Source organism: Hyaena hyaena, unplaced genomic scaffold (genome assembly GCF_003009895.1).
Source record: "Hyaena hyaena isolate Hyena2069 unplaced genomic scaffold, ASM300989v1 scaffold_9, whole genome shotgun sequence".
Lineage (NCBI taxonomy): Eukaryota > Metazoa > Chordata > Mammalia > Carnivora > Hyaenidae > Hyaena > Hyaena hyaena.
In genome coordinates this window covers 1543416-1558357 of record NW_024080641.1, presented here as the reverse complement: position 1 = coordinate 1558357, position 14942 = coordinate 1543416, and the positions used below count along the sequence as shown (strand labels likewise).

The 14942-nt window shown below is 55.8% G+C and overlaps 1 protein-coding gene across 1 annotated transcript; it reads left to right on the top strand.

The window, feature by feature from the left end:
- Nucleotides 1-14: 14 nt before the first annotated feature.
- Nucleotides 15-14825, top strand: ALDH16A1 (aldehyde dehydrogenase 16 family member A1). Its single transcript, XM_039250274.1, has 17 exons — nt 15-182; nt 4825-4927; nt 5483-5609; nt 6188-6366; nt 6453-6530; nt 6756-6937; nt 7024-7176; nt 7649-7834; nt 7987-8082; nt 8322-8458; nt 8646-8751; nt 8842-8972; nt 9286-9453; nt 9700-9901; nt 13270-13455; nt 13758-13880; nt 14544-14825. The coding sequence occupies exons 1-17, from the start codon at nt 93-95 to the stop codon at nt 14703-14705; spliced, it is 2409 nt and encodes an 802-aa protein (XP_039106205.1). The 5' UTR covers nt 15-92; the 3' UTR covers nt 14706-14825.
- Nucleotides 14826-14942: the final 117 nt, after the last annotated feature.

Sequence of the window (14942 nt, the reverse complement as noted above, 5' to 3'; positions counted from 1 at the left end):
TGGGCTGGAGGGGGCGGTGTTGCCCTTCGACCTCAAGGCGCCTCTGGGCAGAGCGCCCCGCAGTCCTTTGTGGAAAGCGGTCCGGGCGAGTGATGGCCGCGACGCAGGCACAGCCCAGCACGAGAGAGATCTTCACCACGCTGGAGTACGGACCGGCGCCTGAGAGCCACGCATGCGCACTGGTGAGGGCCTGCCGTTCTGCGCTGCCCAGTCCCGGCCACCCCAGCCAGGCCTCCAGGACCCGTTGAGCGCGCGGACTCCCGTGATCCACCGCGGCAGTTCAGCAGCTCCGCCCTTCTCGGTCCCCGCGTTCTGGCCACCCCTTAGGACCCACCCTAGAAGGGCCTTCCCTTGAGCCTTTGCGGTTGCTGCCTCTTAACCCGTGACCCTCTTCCCTTGTTTGGTAGTAGCTCATCTACTCCCTGGTCTCTACTGGCGAGGGTGTTTCCCCGGTTCCTCAGAGGCCCCGGAGGGGCTCCCGTGATTCTTCACAACCCCCTCAGAACCTCCCGGGATCCCCCGGGACCCGGAATTACTGTGGGGCTCCCTTGATCTTCCAAGGACCCTCAGAAGCCCCATAGACTTCCCCAGAACATCCTGTGGTTCCCATGATCCTGCGTCCCACCCCTCACCCCCGCCTTCTCGTGGGGTTCGCGGGATTCCTCCCGACACCCCCCAATACTTGCGGGGCTCCAAAGATCTTGGAAGCTCAGAACAAAAGAATACATCAGATCTTGCTGTAATTAACCTGCAGCCCCTCAGAATACTCCCGTGGGGCTCGCATGACCCCTCACCCCACTCAGAACACCCCCGCAGGGCTCCCGTGATTCCTCAGGGCCTCTTTACACCCTCATGAGACTTCTGTGATCTCTCGGGGGTCCCCTCAGAGTTCCCTCGTGGGGGCTCTCGGGGTCGCGCAGGGTCTTCTAGCCCCCGGGCGTGAGGAGCTTGGGCTTCTTTTCAAGGAGAGAAGAGGAGGCTAGAGCAGTGGTCCAAGTGGAAGAAGGTGAGGTCAGAGCCAGTAGCCGGCTGTGGAAATGGAGAAGATGGATAGGAGGGGTGAGGCAGAGATTGAGGAGGAGCACTTTGCGGAGGTGAGAGGGCGAGGACAACGCCTGAGTCCAGCTCTGTCTCCTCCCTCCACCACCACCGCCAGGGATGGGCCCAGGAGGACTAGGATCGCAAGGAAAGACGCTGAGCTTGGCGACCGCAAGCTTGTGAGGGACCTGGGGACAGCCTTGGGTTCTGGGCAGGAATCAGATGTTACTTGGGCTTCGGCCTTCAGTACTGGAGACAGGGACCTGGGAGTCGGCACCGTAAGATCATTGAACGATGGGAGTGGTGCTCTGGGGCAGAGTTCAGACAATTCCCACACTTGAAGGTGGGCTCGAGATGGAATATACTGAAATAGCGATAATGTAGTCATAGCTCGTATTTCCTGGGTGCTTTCTACGTGCCAGCCTTTGGGCGCAGCGCGATCATGATCTCCTTTAGTTCCCAAAACAGCTGTGAGAGGGGGTGATTGGCATTATTTTAGTGACACACAGAGGCGTAAGAGGTGTAAGCAATTTGGCCTTGGTCAACACAGTTGAAAAGAGGTGAAGCTGAGATTTGAACCTGAGCCCGCGGATTCCGCAGCCCAGGGTTCCCCCACCGCCTCCCAGCCTTCCAACATGTGGGGCCAATTCATCCAACCAACTGTTTTCTTTGGCTGGAACTTTATTTTTGAAAATGTGAATTCGTGGTCAACTAATTCCATGGAAACATCCAGGATTCCAGCTTTTGAAAATAAAATCCCAAACTTTGGCAATGTTTGGATCACATCCCTGACAACAGTCATCTGGATCCGATAGTGACTGTCTTTTTTAGATAAGTCATGAGTCCCCAGCCTCCACCAGCATGACCCGCCACGACCCTGTAGACATTCTTTGAGGGATTTGTTTTTCTCTGGGGGGGAAAGTTTGCAAACTTCCACAGAGTGCTTGATACTATGAACTGCTATTTACTGCTGCTTCAGGAATCGTCACCATTTGGACCAGTGTTGTATTCATTTGTTTTTTCTCTTTTCTCTGGAATGATTGAAATCGCAGATGTCATGTTCTCTTCCCCTATGTTTGAATCCTCATTTTTAAAAATTTTTTTTAAATATTTTATTTATTTCTGAGAGAGAGAGAGGCAGCGTGAGCAGGGGAGGGTCAGAGAGAGAGGGAGACACAGAATCAGAAGCAGGCTCCAAGCTCTGAGCTGTCAGCACAGAGCCCGAGCCGGGGCTCGAACCCACCAACTGTGAGATCATGACCTGAGCCAAAGTCGGACGCTTAACCAACTGAGCCACCCAGGCGCCCCTGAATCCTCATTTCTAACCGATAAGGACTCATTTGGTAACATAACCACCTTGCCATTTTTCACCCTTCACATTAGCGGTCATTCTTTAATATTTTAATGTTTTTTTTTTTTAAATGTTTTATTTATTTCTAGGAGAGAGAGAGAGAGAGACAGCGTGAGCAGGGGAGGGTCAGAGAGAGAGGGAGATACAGACTCTGAAACAGGCTCCAGGCTCTGAGCTGGCAGTCAGCACAGAGCCCGACGCGGGGCTCGAACCCACAAACCGCGAGATCATGACCTGAGCGAAAGTCGGTCGCTTAACCGACTAAGCCACCCAGGCGCCCCTATTTTAATGTTTTTTAAGTAGGCTCCGTGTTCAACGTGGAGCTCGAACTCACACCCCTGAGATCAAGAGTCACACGCTCTACTGAGCAAGCCAGCCAGGCACGGCCCTAGGGATCATTCTTTAATATCCTCCAATGCCACGGTGCCTGGGTGGCTCAGTCTGTTACACGCCTGACTCCTGATTTTGGCTCAGGTCATGATCTCACGGTTTGTGGGTTCCAGCCCCGTGTCAGGCTTCCCACTCAGAACTCTCTCCTTCCCACTCTCTTCCCCTCCCCTACTTGTGCTCTCTCTCCCCCTCAAAATAAATACACATTTAAAAAAATATATTCAGGGGCACCTGGGTGGCTCAATCGGTTGGGCAGCCGACTTTAGCTCAGGGCATGATCTCACGGTTCGTGAGTTCAAGCCCCATGTTGGGCTCACTGCTATCAGCACAGAGCCCGCTTCAGATTTCCTATCCTCTGTCCCCCTCTCTCTCTGTCCCTCTGTCTCCTGCTCCTGCTCTCTCTCTCCAAAATACATAAACATTAAAAAAGAAGAAAAAGAAAAAAGACTGCAGACCACTCCAGAAAGCCTCAGTGCCCTGGCTTCCCATTGGGTATTTATGGCATGTCACCAGTTGTCCCATTCAGGAGCCATTGTTGCCTGGTGATACAGCTGAGTTGTCTCAGGTGTCCTGAGGAATAGAAAGTTCACCTGAGGTCATTTCTCCATGGAGAACGGGTTGTTTTGTTTTTGTTTTGCTTTTTAATGTTTATTTATATTTGAGAGAGAGAAGGGCAGGAGGAGACAGAATCCAAAGCCGGCTCCAGACTCTGAGCTGTCAGCACAGAGCCCAACGCAGGGCTCAAACCCACGAACTACGGGATTATGACTGGAGCCGAAGTCAGACGCTCAGCCAGCTGAGCCACCCAGAGGGCCTGAGAATGGGTTTTATTAAGCCATATTTTAAAGTCCGGAGGACAGCCCTCACATATGGCTGGTGAGAACGTAAAATGGCACAGCCACCATGGATAATAGTTTGGTGATTCCTTAATAAGCTATACAGAGGGTTGACTCAGCCATTCCACTCCTGGGTACCTCTGCCTCCAAGTGAAGGCAGGTGTTCAGACAAAAATGTGTACGGGAATCCGCCTTACCAGCACCATTCATGGTAAGCAGAAGACTGAAACAAACTGAATGCGCATCAGCTGATGAGGGACAGATAGACACAGCGTAGCCAGTCCAGACAGTGGAATGTGTAGAGCCATAGAGAGGACTGAGGGCCTGACACATGCTACGACTTGGACTAGCCTCAAAACCACCATGCTGTGGGGGCTCAGTTGGTTAAGCATCCAACTTCGGCTCCGGTCACGATCTCGAGGTTCAAGAGTTCGAGCCCCGTGTCAGCTCTGCGCTAACGGCTCAGAGCCCGCTTCAGCTCCTCTGTCTTCCCTCTCTCTGCCCCTGCCCAGCTTATGCTTTCTCTCTCCCTCAAAAATAAGTAAACATTAAAAAAAAATTAAGACACAAACCACCATCTTGGATGAGAGAAGGCAGACCAAAAAGCTGCATGTTGTAGGCTTCCATTTACATGAAATACGCAGAGTAGGCGAATCCACAGGAAAGAAAGCAGATTAGCGGTTGCCAGGTGCTGGGGCCATGAGGAAGAGAGAGTGCCTGTCTAATGGGTACACAGTTTCGTTTTGGGGGTATGAGAATGTTCTGAAACTAGATCGTGATGCTTGCACAACATTGCAAACATACCAAATACCACTGAATTGTATACTTTACAATGGTTAAACATGGTGAGTTTTCTATTACATGGGTTTTTTTTTTAAATGTTTATTTATTTTTGAGAGAGAGAGAGAGAGGGAGATACAGAATCGGAAGCAGGCCCAGGCTCCAAGCTGTCAGCACAGAGTCCAACGTGGGGCTCAAACTCACAAACCATGAGATTGTGACTCGAGCCGAAGTGGACACTCCACTAACCGAGCCACCCAGGCACCCCATGTATTTTACATTTATGTGCCTTTCCCTGCCACACAGGCAAAGAATTAGCATGTGGGGCAAAGGGAGGCAAGTGTCCCCCTCCCAGAGAATTCTAGGTAGGGACCGACCTCCGCCAGCTGCCTCCCAGACCTTGTTCCAAACTATCTTTGCCTCCCCCAGGCCTGGCTGGACACCCAAGACCGGCACTTGGGTCACTATGTAAATGGAAAGTGGTTAAAGCCGGAACACAGGAATTCGGTACCTTGCCAGGACCCCATCACAGGTATGAAGGGTCCCCCAGTTATCCCGGGAGGGAGAGGCATCCATATCTCCAGCTGTACCTACTGACAACACCCCATTCCCTTTGCTCAGGGCCCTGAAGGCAGGAAGTAGCCAGTGGGGGGAGAAGGCCAAGATTTCTGCCTCTTCCTGTTAACAGTCATCCTCATTATGGCTCCAAGTGCCTGTGTGTGCTTTTTTGAAGTCCCTGTCTGCCAACATCCCTTCCTTGATTATGGGAGGCAGCCAGAGCAATGGCCAATATGTTTATATTTTTTTAGTGTTTTATTTATTTTTGAGAGAGAGAGCGTGGGACCAGGGGAGGGGCACAGGGAGAGGGGGACAGAGGATCTGAAACGGGCTCTGCACGGACAGCGGCGAGCCCGGTGTGGGGCTCGAACCCACAAGCCGTGAGATCGTGTCCTGAGCTGAAGTCAGATGCTCAACCGACAGAGCTACCCAGGCGCCCCTAAGACCAAAATATTTATAACAGAGTGAGGCTGGGGCCCATCTCTACTGCCTTGGGGCACATCTGGGGTCCCTCCATTCATCTTCCCAGGAGAGAACGTGGCCAGTTGCCTCCAGGCACAGGCTGAGGATGTTGCAGCAGCCGTGGAGGCAGCAAGGACTGCGTGGGAGCACTGGAGCAGACTCCCCGGAGCCTCTCGGGCCCAGCACCTGACCAGGTGACGCAGTTGAGGTGTGGACCCTGGGAGGTGGGGAGGGACGTCATCCCCCAGCACCCGCTCGAGACCCTGGGAACACTATTTCCCGATGTCTCCATGTCTGGAGCAATTGATTGGGTAGCTAAGGCTCATATTCCCAGCATGCCTTTGAGCCTCTAGCTGCTAAAGCATCCACCCGCCAGGAGTAGAAATGTCAAATGGAGAAGCCGTTTCCCAGAATAGCCTCCGGGCTCTTTGCGGCTCCCTTTTCCCCGGCAATTCATTGGGGCTGCTGGAGCCTCAGCATCCATTTTCCATCATTCTCTTGGAGCAACTAGAGACCAACGTCCCATTTTCTAAAACGCCTTTGAGATAAAAGGTTACGTTTCCAATTTCCCAGCACCTTTGGGAGTTTCGAGTAAAGCAGCGAGAAATGTGTTTCTCGGACTACATTTCCCATAAATCTTTGGTGCTCTCCCTCTCTGGTAACTGGTGGCCGCGATCATGGGAATTGTAGTCCAGGTTCATAGGCGGTGTTTCGGGACTCTGCCCGACTGAGAGGCAGTGGGAAACGACCCTCCCCCTGGCTTTCTCTACAGGCTGGCCAAGACGATCCAGAAGCACCAGCGGCTGCTGTGGACCCTGGAGTCCCTGGTGACTGGGCGAGCCGTTCGAGAGGTTCGAGACAGGGATATCCCACTGGCCCAGCAGCTACTCCAATACCATGCAGTCCAGGCATACACCCAGGAGGAGGCGCTGGCAGGCTGGGAGCCCATGGGTAAGAAGCAGGAGTCCTGGTCCCCAGCCCCTTCCTCCCTCACCGACCAGCAGTGCCTGTCCCGATTCCCTGATTTACTTTTACAGGAGTGATTGGTCTCATCTTGTCCCCCATGTTCTCCTTCCTTGAGATGATGTGGAGGATCTGCCCTGCCCTGGCTGTGGGTAAGTGATGGGCCAGGTCTGACGCAGGAGGGGGCCGGGGACCTTGACTCCTGAGTCTGATGGAGGAGGGGGCCGGGACTCACGGGTCTAAGGGAAGAGGGGGCTGGGGGCCTTGACCCCTGGGTCTGAGGCAGGAGGGGGCTGGGGGGCTTGGACCCCTGAGTCTGAGGGAGGAGGGGCCTGGGGCTGGGACTCCAGGGTCTTTGAGCTGCCCGCCTCTCCCAGGCTGTACTGTGGTGGTGCTGGTGCCCACAGCCTCCCCGACACCCCTCCTCGTGGCCCAGCTGGCCGGGGAACTAGGCTCCTTCCCAGGAATCCTCAATGTGATCAGCGGCCCTGCCTTCCTGGGCCCCATCCTGGCCTCCCAGCCCGGAGTCCAGAAGGTGACCTTCTGTGGAGCCGTGGAGGTATCTGCGGGGTTAGGAGTGGGACACGGCGCGGGGGGGAGCCCAGAAGGTTCCTCCCTCAGCTGAATCCCGCTGGGGTCCTGCAGGAAGGACGTGCCCTTCGGCGGACCCTGGCGGGCCAAGGTGCCGAGCTGGGCCTGGCGCTGGGGGCCGAGTCGCTGGTGGTGCTGACGGAGGCGGCGGATGTGGACTCGGCCGTGGAGGGCGTCGTGGATGCCGCCTGGTCCGACCGCAGCGCGGTGAGGCCCGCGCACTCGTGTGCCCCCGAGTCCTGGGGATCGTGCGTGTCCGTCTCCAGCCCTCCAGGCCTCGAGTCTCCATTGATGATACCTCTCAGTGTTTCGTGTCTCAGATTCTCTCTCTGCACCACCGCGTGGGCGTGGCTCCCGCGCCCCGGGTTTCTGCGTTTCCACGTCCCGGGTCTCCGGTTTTTGCAAGGGGCTCATGTCTCTTGTTCTTTAAGATTCTCTTCATTTTTCTGAGTATCCGTGTCCCCAGTGTTCCAAGCTCTGTCTTCACTCTGAATCACCAACTTCTGTAGCTTCGCTTCCCACCGGGGTTTGGGGCCTCGGTGAGTCTGTGACCCCAGCCACTCCCCTTAACCCTCCTCTGCTCTGTGTCTCCCTGCCCCAAGTCTCCGCCCTCCATGGGGGCACGTCCCCCCAGTGGGAGCCCCGACTTTGCCTGCCCTGACGTCCCTTTTCCTCACAGGGGGGACTCAGGCTCCTCATCCAGGAGTCCGTGTGGGACGAGGCGATGAGGCGGCTCCAGGAGCGGATGACGCGGCTTCGGGGCGGTAGAGGGTTGGACGCGGCCGTGGACATGGGGGCTCGAGGCGCTGCCTCATGTGACGTGGCCTGCCGCTACGTGCGCGACGCCATGTGTCAGGGCGCAAAGGTGAGCAAGGCGCACAGACCCCGGGTGCCAGGCGAGGAGGGACCTGGAGACCCAACTCCCGGGGCTGAGGGAGGAGGGGTGGGGGCCCGGGCTCCCGGGGCTGAGGGAGGGGGGGCTGGGGGCGAACTTGTAGATCTTTTCTTTCCCCTCAGGTGTTCCAGGCTGGCGATGTTCCCAAAGTCAGTCCATTCTTCCCCCCAACTCTGGTCTCTGACCTGCCCCCAGCTTCCCCATGTACCCAGGCAGAGGTGAGCCCTTCAGGGCCTCGGAGACCCTCTTCCGTCCGGCCATCTGCTGCCACACGTGGGCAGCAGCGCCACACCTGCAGAGGCCCCTGGGGTGACCCTGTGGTCCGGGTCTGGGGACTGCTGACTGTTGTAGGCTGGTCCCCGACTGGGGGGGGGGGGGGGGGGGGGGGGGGGGGGGGGGGGGGGGGGGGGGGGATGGGCTGGCCAGCCCACCTGAGCTCCGCCGTCACCCCTTCCAGGTGCCCTGGCCTGTGGTCGTGGCCTCCCCGTTCCGCACAGCTAAGGAGGCCCTGGCCGTGGCCAACGGGACGCCCCGAGGAGGCAGTGCCAGCGTGTGGAGCGAGAGACTGGGGCAGGCCTTGGAGCTGGGCTACGGGTCAGTGGGCACCTGCAGGGGCACCGAAGGCAGTCTATTGGGGGGCGGGGGGGGGGCCGGTAGGCTCAAGCCTCTGTTCTTTCTCTCGGTCTCTGGGTCTCTGGGTCTCTCCCCACCCTGCCCCTCTGACCCCTTCCCCCCTGCAACTTTCTGTTCTCCGTGCTGACGTCCTCCTCTCCCCCAACAGGCTCCGGGTGGGCACGGTCTGGATCAATGCCCATGGCCTTGGGAACGCGGAAGTGCCCGCAGGCGGCTGCAAGGAGAGCGGGTCTTCCTGGCACGGGGGCCCGGATGTGAGTACCCTCCTCCTGCCGCCCGTCGGCACCCCCTTCAACCGCCCAGCGCCCGCCCTGCGTCCTTGTGACCCTGTTCCCCTCTCGCAGGGGCTGTATGAGTATCTGCAGCCCTCGGGGACCCCTGCCCGGCTGCCTCGCCTTTCTGAGAGCCTGAACTATGACACCTTTGGCCTTGTGGTCACCCCGGCCCTACCATCTGGGCCTGAAATAGGACCCAGGTGAGCGGTTCCGGGGGGGCTGCGACTCCCAGAATCCCTGGGGGCACGGAAGGGGCGGGGAAGGGAAGTTGTGGCAGGCTCCCCATGGCCTGGAGGAGGGGTTCACTGGAGCCACCTTCAGGGGGTCCCCGAGTCTTGCCCAGAATTGCATTCTCAGTCTTGTGGCTTCACACCCACCCCCTCACCCCGTGCCTGATGGGAGCCTCAGTTCTGCTAAACGAATGCGTGCCCTCCCAGAGGTTCAGCGGGCAGAGCATGGGGTCCGAGTAGACCTCACCCACCCACCCACCGCCGCCCCCTCACCCCGCTCCAGCCCAGCGGCCCCCTTTGGGCTCTTCATCGGGGGCCGTTTCCAAGCTCCCGGGGCCCGGAGCTCCAGACCCGTCCAGGACTCGCAAGGCGGCCTCCATGGCTATGTGGCCGAGGGCGGAGCCAAGGATATCCGAGGTGCCGTGGAGGCTGCTCACCAGGCCGCCCCCAGGTAAGGGGGGTCCCGTGGGAAAGCCCAGAGCTCGCAGGGCATGAGAGGAGGGTAGTCTGAGGCCCCCAAGAGCTGGGGGGTCCTGAGCCCGAGCTCCCAAAGCTGACAGGATCTGGGTCACACCCCTCCCCGTGCAGACGGGCCGTGGGGTCTGGAGCCCCATGGTGGGGGCTGCGGACAGAGTGGGGGCACCTGGAAAGGACCAGGAGCAGGAAGCCTCCCATACCCTGCCCCGCGCCCCCACAGCTGGGTGAGCCAGCCACCGGCGGCCCGGGCGGCTGTGCTGTGGGCCCTGGCAGCTGCCCTGGAGCGCCGGGAGCCTGCCCTCGCCTCGAGGCTGGAGAGGCACGGAGTGGAGGTCAAGGCCGCCAAGGTGGAGGTGGAGCTGAGCGTGCGGCGGCTTCGGGCCTGGGGGGCCCGCGCGCAGGCCCAAGGCCACGTCTTGCAGGTGAGAGGGTTCTGGGGGCTGACAGACGGGGGGGCAATCTGCAGTAGAGTTTAGAGCAAGGACTTTGGGGTGAGCCCAGCTGCGCAGCCTCCCAGCTACACGATCACCAGCAAGTGGCCTTCCCTCTCTGCACCTTGATTTCCTCATCTGTGTGATGGGCATATGGTCTGCATCATAGAGTAGCACCTCAGATGGTTGTTAGGAACCCATTTCTGGACCGGAAAATCAATTTGGTGATTGATTTTTTTTTTTTTTGGAAAGAGAGAGAGCAGGGGATGGGGCAGAGAGAGAGAGAGAGAGAGAGAATCTGAAGCAGGCTACACGCTCAGCACAGAGCCCAACACAGGGCTCGATCCCCCGACCCTGGGATCATGACCTGAACTGAAGTCAAAAGTCAGACGCTCAACTGACTGAGCCACCCAGGTGCCCCACCATGATTTTTTTTTTTTTAACAGAACAGAACAGGAAATATAGAGCCCCTTGCACAGAGTGTTGCTTGGTGTGACTTTGGTTTCGTTTGTATACACAACAGGCAACTAAATACAGATTCTGGGTTGATATGAAACATATAGTGGGTCTGTGAAGACAGGTTGAGGAGGGGCGCCTGGGTGGCCTTGCCGGTTGAGCCTCCGGCATCAGCTCAGGTCATGATCTCACAGTTCTGAGTTCAAGCCCCACATCAGGCTCTCTGCTGTCAGTGCAGAGCCTGCTTGGAATTCTCTGTCCCCACCCAGTCCCCCTCTACCTCTCTCTCTCTCTCAAAAATAAATTAAAAAAACAAAACAAAAAGAGTCAGACGCTTAACCAACTGAGCCATCCAGGTGCCCCAGAGCATATGACTCTTTGATCTTGGGGTCGTGGGTTCAAGCCCCACATTGGGCATAGAGTTTACTTTAAAAAAAAAAAAAAAAAAAGGAGAAGAAGAAGGATACTGGAAAGATAGCAAGTCATTGGACCTGGGTCTCCCTCTGGTGCCCTGTAAACAATACGCAACCGTATGGACCTTACAGAGTTGTTGTAAAGACTAAGTGAATTAAACGCTCACAGCCAGACAGGGCAAGGGCTCCAAACGTGTTTGCTTATGGAGAGGGGACAAGCACACAAAAAGGTGGCCATTGTTATCGGTCACTGGAGAAGCACAAATCCAGACCGCGAGGAGATATCATTATGCACTTAGCAGAATGGCTGCGGATCAAAAGGCTGATCGTACCAAGTGCTGGTGAGGATGTTGGGGGGGGACCCCGGAACTCGTGCACTTTGCTGGGAGGAATCGTTTTGGAAAACAGTGTGGGGGTTTCTTAAAAGTTGAAATCTATTCTTAACATATAAGGCGGCAGTGATTCCTAAGGTTTTTTTAACCTCGACAAATTAAAGATTCTTTTATTTTTTTTTTAACATTTATTCATTTTTGAGAGACAGAATGTGAGTGAGTGAGGGGCAGAGAGAGAGGGAGACATAGAATTCAAGGCAGGCTCCAGGCTCTGAGCTGTAAGCACAGAGCCCAACGTAGAGCTCGAACTCACGAACCGTGAGATCATGACCTGAGCCGAAGTGGGACACTTAACTGACTGAGCCACCCAGGGAGCCCCAATTCCTATGTTTCAATACAAGACAAATGAAGCTGGTATTCATATAAGGGACTTACACCCCAAATATTGTAGCAGTATCATTCGTGGCAACTAAAAACTGGAAGCAATCTAGGGGGCACCTGGCTGTCTCAGTCAGCTAAGCAAGCAACTCTTTTTTTTTTTTTTTTTTTTTTATGTTTTATTTATTTCTGAGAGAGAGAGAGACAGCGTGAGCAGGGGAGGGTCAGAGAGAGAGGGAGACACAGAATCTGAAACAGGCTCCAGGCTCTGAGGTAGTTGTCAGAGCCCAACACGGGGCTCGAACCCACGAACCAGGAGATCGTGAACTGAGTCGGACGCTTAACCGACTGAGCCACCCAGGCGCCAGCTCTTGATCTCAGAGGTCGTGAGTTTGAACCCCACATTGGACATAGAGCTGACTTAAAAAATAATTAATTAGGGGCGCCTGGGTGGCTCAGTTGGTTGAGCATCCAACTTCGGCTCAGGTCATGATCTCCCAGTTCGTGGGTTTGAGCCCTGCGTCCGGCTCTGTGCTGACAGCTCGGAGCCTGGAGCCTCCTAAGGATTCTGTGTCTCCCTCTGTCTGTGCCCCTCCCCCACTCACGCTCTGTCTCTCTGTCCTTCAAAAATAAATTAAAACTTAAAAAATTTTTTAAATAATTAAATAAATAAAAATAGGGAGCAATCCCAATCTCCCTGGATTGGTTAATAAATAAACAAAGTGTGGTAGGTCCCTACAATGGAATCCTATAGCATTCAGGAGCAAACATGCTACACTGGGTGAATCTCAAAGTTACGACGCTAAGTGAAAGAAGCCAGATTGAGAAAAAAAAAAATAGTACAGGCTCTATAATTGCATATCTAGAAAATTCTAGAAAATACAAATTATAAGGGTGCCTGGGTGATTCAGTCAGTTAAGCATCTGACTCTTAGTTTCGGCTCAGGTCATAATCTCACAGTTTCATGAGTTCAAGCCCCACGTCGGGCTCTATGCTGGTGGCATGGTGCCTGATTGGGATTCTCTCCCTCTCTCTCTGCCCCTCTCCCACTCACACTCTCTCACAAAATAAATCAGTTTTTTAAAAAAATACTATAGTTAGAGGAAGTGGATCAGTGGTTAAGGACAGAGAGGGTTCAAATGGAGGCAGGAGGGAAAGATCACTAAGGGCCACAAGGAGATATGAAAGATGAAGTTCATTACCTTGATTATGGTGCTGGTTTTATGAGTACATACGAATCTCAGAACTTATCAACTTGGGGCACCTGGCTAGCTCGGTCATTAGAGCATGCGACTCTTCATCTCAGGGTCATAAGTTCAAGCCCACGTTGGGCATAGAACTTAATTTAAAAAAGGAAAAAATTATCAAATTGCACCCTTTCAAAATGGATGCAGTTTAGTGATTGTCAATTATACTCAATGAAATTTTTTTTAATCACACACACACACACAGAAACAAACCATGGGCCAGGTTTCAAGCCCTCTACACACATTGACTTTTTTCATTTTAGAAATAAATATCTGAGATCAGCACTATTAGCCTCATTTGATAGATGGAAAACTGAGGCCCAGAGAGGTTAAGTAACTCCCCAAAGGTGACACAGCTGGTAAGCAGCAGAGCTGGGACTTGAACCCAGCTGTCTGGCTCGAGTCTGCCCTGAACCATCACCTGGTTAATTATTATTGGAGTTGTTATAGGGAAGCACAGTTAGGTAGAGGAGGAAAGGGGCAGACGATGAGGCTCTTCAACCCAGCCCTTGACCTCCGGCCTGGCCCTGCAGGTGGCCGAGCTGAGAGGCCCCGTGCTCCGGCTGCGGGAGCCTCTGGGCGTGCTGGCTATTGTGTGCCCTGATGAGTGGCCCCTGCTGGCCTTCGTGTCCCTGCTGGCTGCCGCCCTGGCCCATGGCAACACCGTGGTCTTGGTGCCGAGCGGGGCCTGTCCCATCCCCGCCTTGGACATCTGCCAGGTACGTAGCCCGCCTTCCCGCCGCGCCTCCCAGCAGCCCCTAGGGCAGCAGCAAGATGGAAGGTGTCCTGAAGCCCGCACTAGCTCCACCCCCTTGTGACCATGGCAACCCCAGTCCCTCCTCCCCGCCACCACCAATCTAAGCCGCCCTGCTCAGGGACCCAGTGACCATTCTGTCCAGGCCCCGAGCTCCCACCCCCAGCTGGGGTCCCATGAGCTCTCCCCGGAAGCTCGCTCCTCACCCAGCTATTGCCTTCGGGGTCTCTGACTCCCTTCCCTCCGACCCTCTCTCCCACCCCCTAGGATATGGCTGCCTTGTTGCCAGCAGGCCTGGTGAATGTGGTGACCGGAGACCGGGACCACCTGACGCGCTGCCTGGCCTTGCACCAGGACGTCCAGGCCCTGTGGTATTTCGGATCTGCCCAGGTACCCTTTATTTTGCCATCTCGCCAGCGTCCTAGACCTCACCAACAGGCTCCTCTTTTTCTGGTAACCTGGCAGTGCCCCCCTTAGAACTCGTTGCCAAGGAGGAGAAACTCCTTGGCAACCGGGTCCTGAGATCCCGCCTTTCCGAGCACTGGTTGCTAAGGGAGAGGATCTCCTTAGCATTGCAACAAGGGCCTGAGATCCTGCCCAGCCCAAAGGCCCAATCTCATTGGACGACCCGTTGCTAAGGACCACGCCCTAGTAACAGAATCAGAAGCCCCCAGTGTTCCACCCTCAGACCTGGAGGTGACGGAGGGGAACCCCTTGTCATTAAGAGCCCCAGTCCTCATTTCTGTGAATGTGGGCTGTTAATGGGGAGGAAATTCCCCAGCCGCAAAGGTCAGGTTGTCTCCCACAGGGTCTGCCTGCTACAGGCTGAGCATTGTGGCAGCAGAGCCTAGGGCAAGCCTTCTGGCCCCTCCGCAAAGGTCAATGTTGTCTCCCTCAGCATCTGGAAGGTCGGCCTGCTACAGGCTGATCATTGTAACAACAGAGCCTAGGCCAAGCCTTGGGGGCCCCTCCCAGTAATCATGCCGGTTGCCAAGGAAGCAGCTGCTTGGCAACCAAGCTGGTGGCAGTGCTGATCCCCCTTTTCTGTGCCAGGGCTCCCAGTTTGTGGAGTGGGCCTCAGCAGGAAACCTGAAGCCGGTGTGGGTGAACAGGGGGCACCCTCGGGCCTGGGAGCAGGAGGCCCAGGGAGCAGGCCCAGAGCTGGGGCTGCGGGCAGCACGGACCAAGGCCCTGTGGCTGCCGATGGGCGACTGATGCCTGAGTGTCCCCCCCCACACACACTCCGTCTTGGACAGAGGCGAGATGGACCCTGACAGACACCAGAAGCCTGGAACCTTCTTTTACATGGCCTCCAATAAACTCTGACCAACCTTGGCTGTGCCTCTCTGGGAAGGAAGTGGGGGAGTAGCGACTTCTGTTCTATTTGAGGCCTTTTGAATCCCGAGACTCAGCAGCCGGGTGGGCTGGCTCCAGTACAACACAGTATTTGTG

Bases quoted from the DNA above. Each gene is read 5' to 3' on its own strand.
- ALDH16A1 (XM_039250274.1), top strand. From the start codon at position 93: ATGGCCGCGACGCAGGCACAGCCCAGCACGAGAGAGATCTTCACCACG. The intron at 9,454-9,699 runs GTAAGGGGGGTC...GCGCCCCCACAG, and splicing joins GCTCACCAGGCCGCCCCCAG to CTGGGTGAGCCAGCCACCGG. The intron at 13,881-14,543 runs GTACCCTTTATT...TTTCTGTGCCAG, and splicing joins GGTATTTCGGATCTGCCCAG to GGCTCCCAGTTTGTGGAGTG.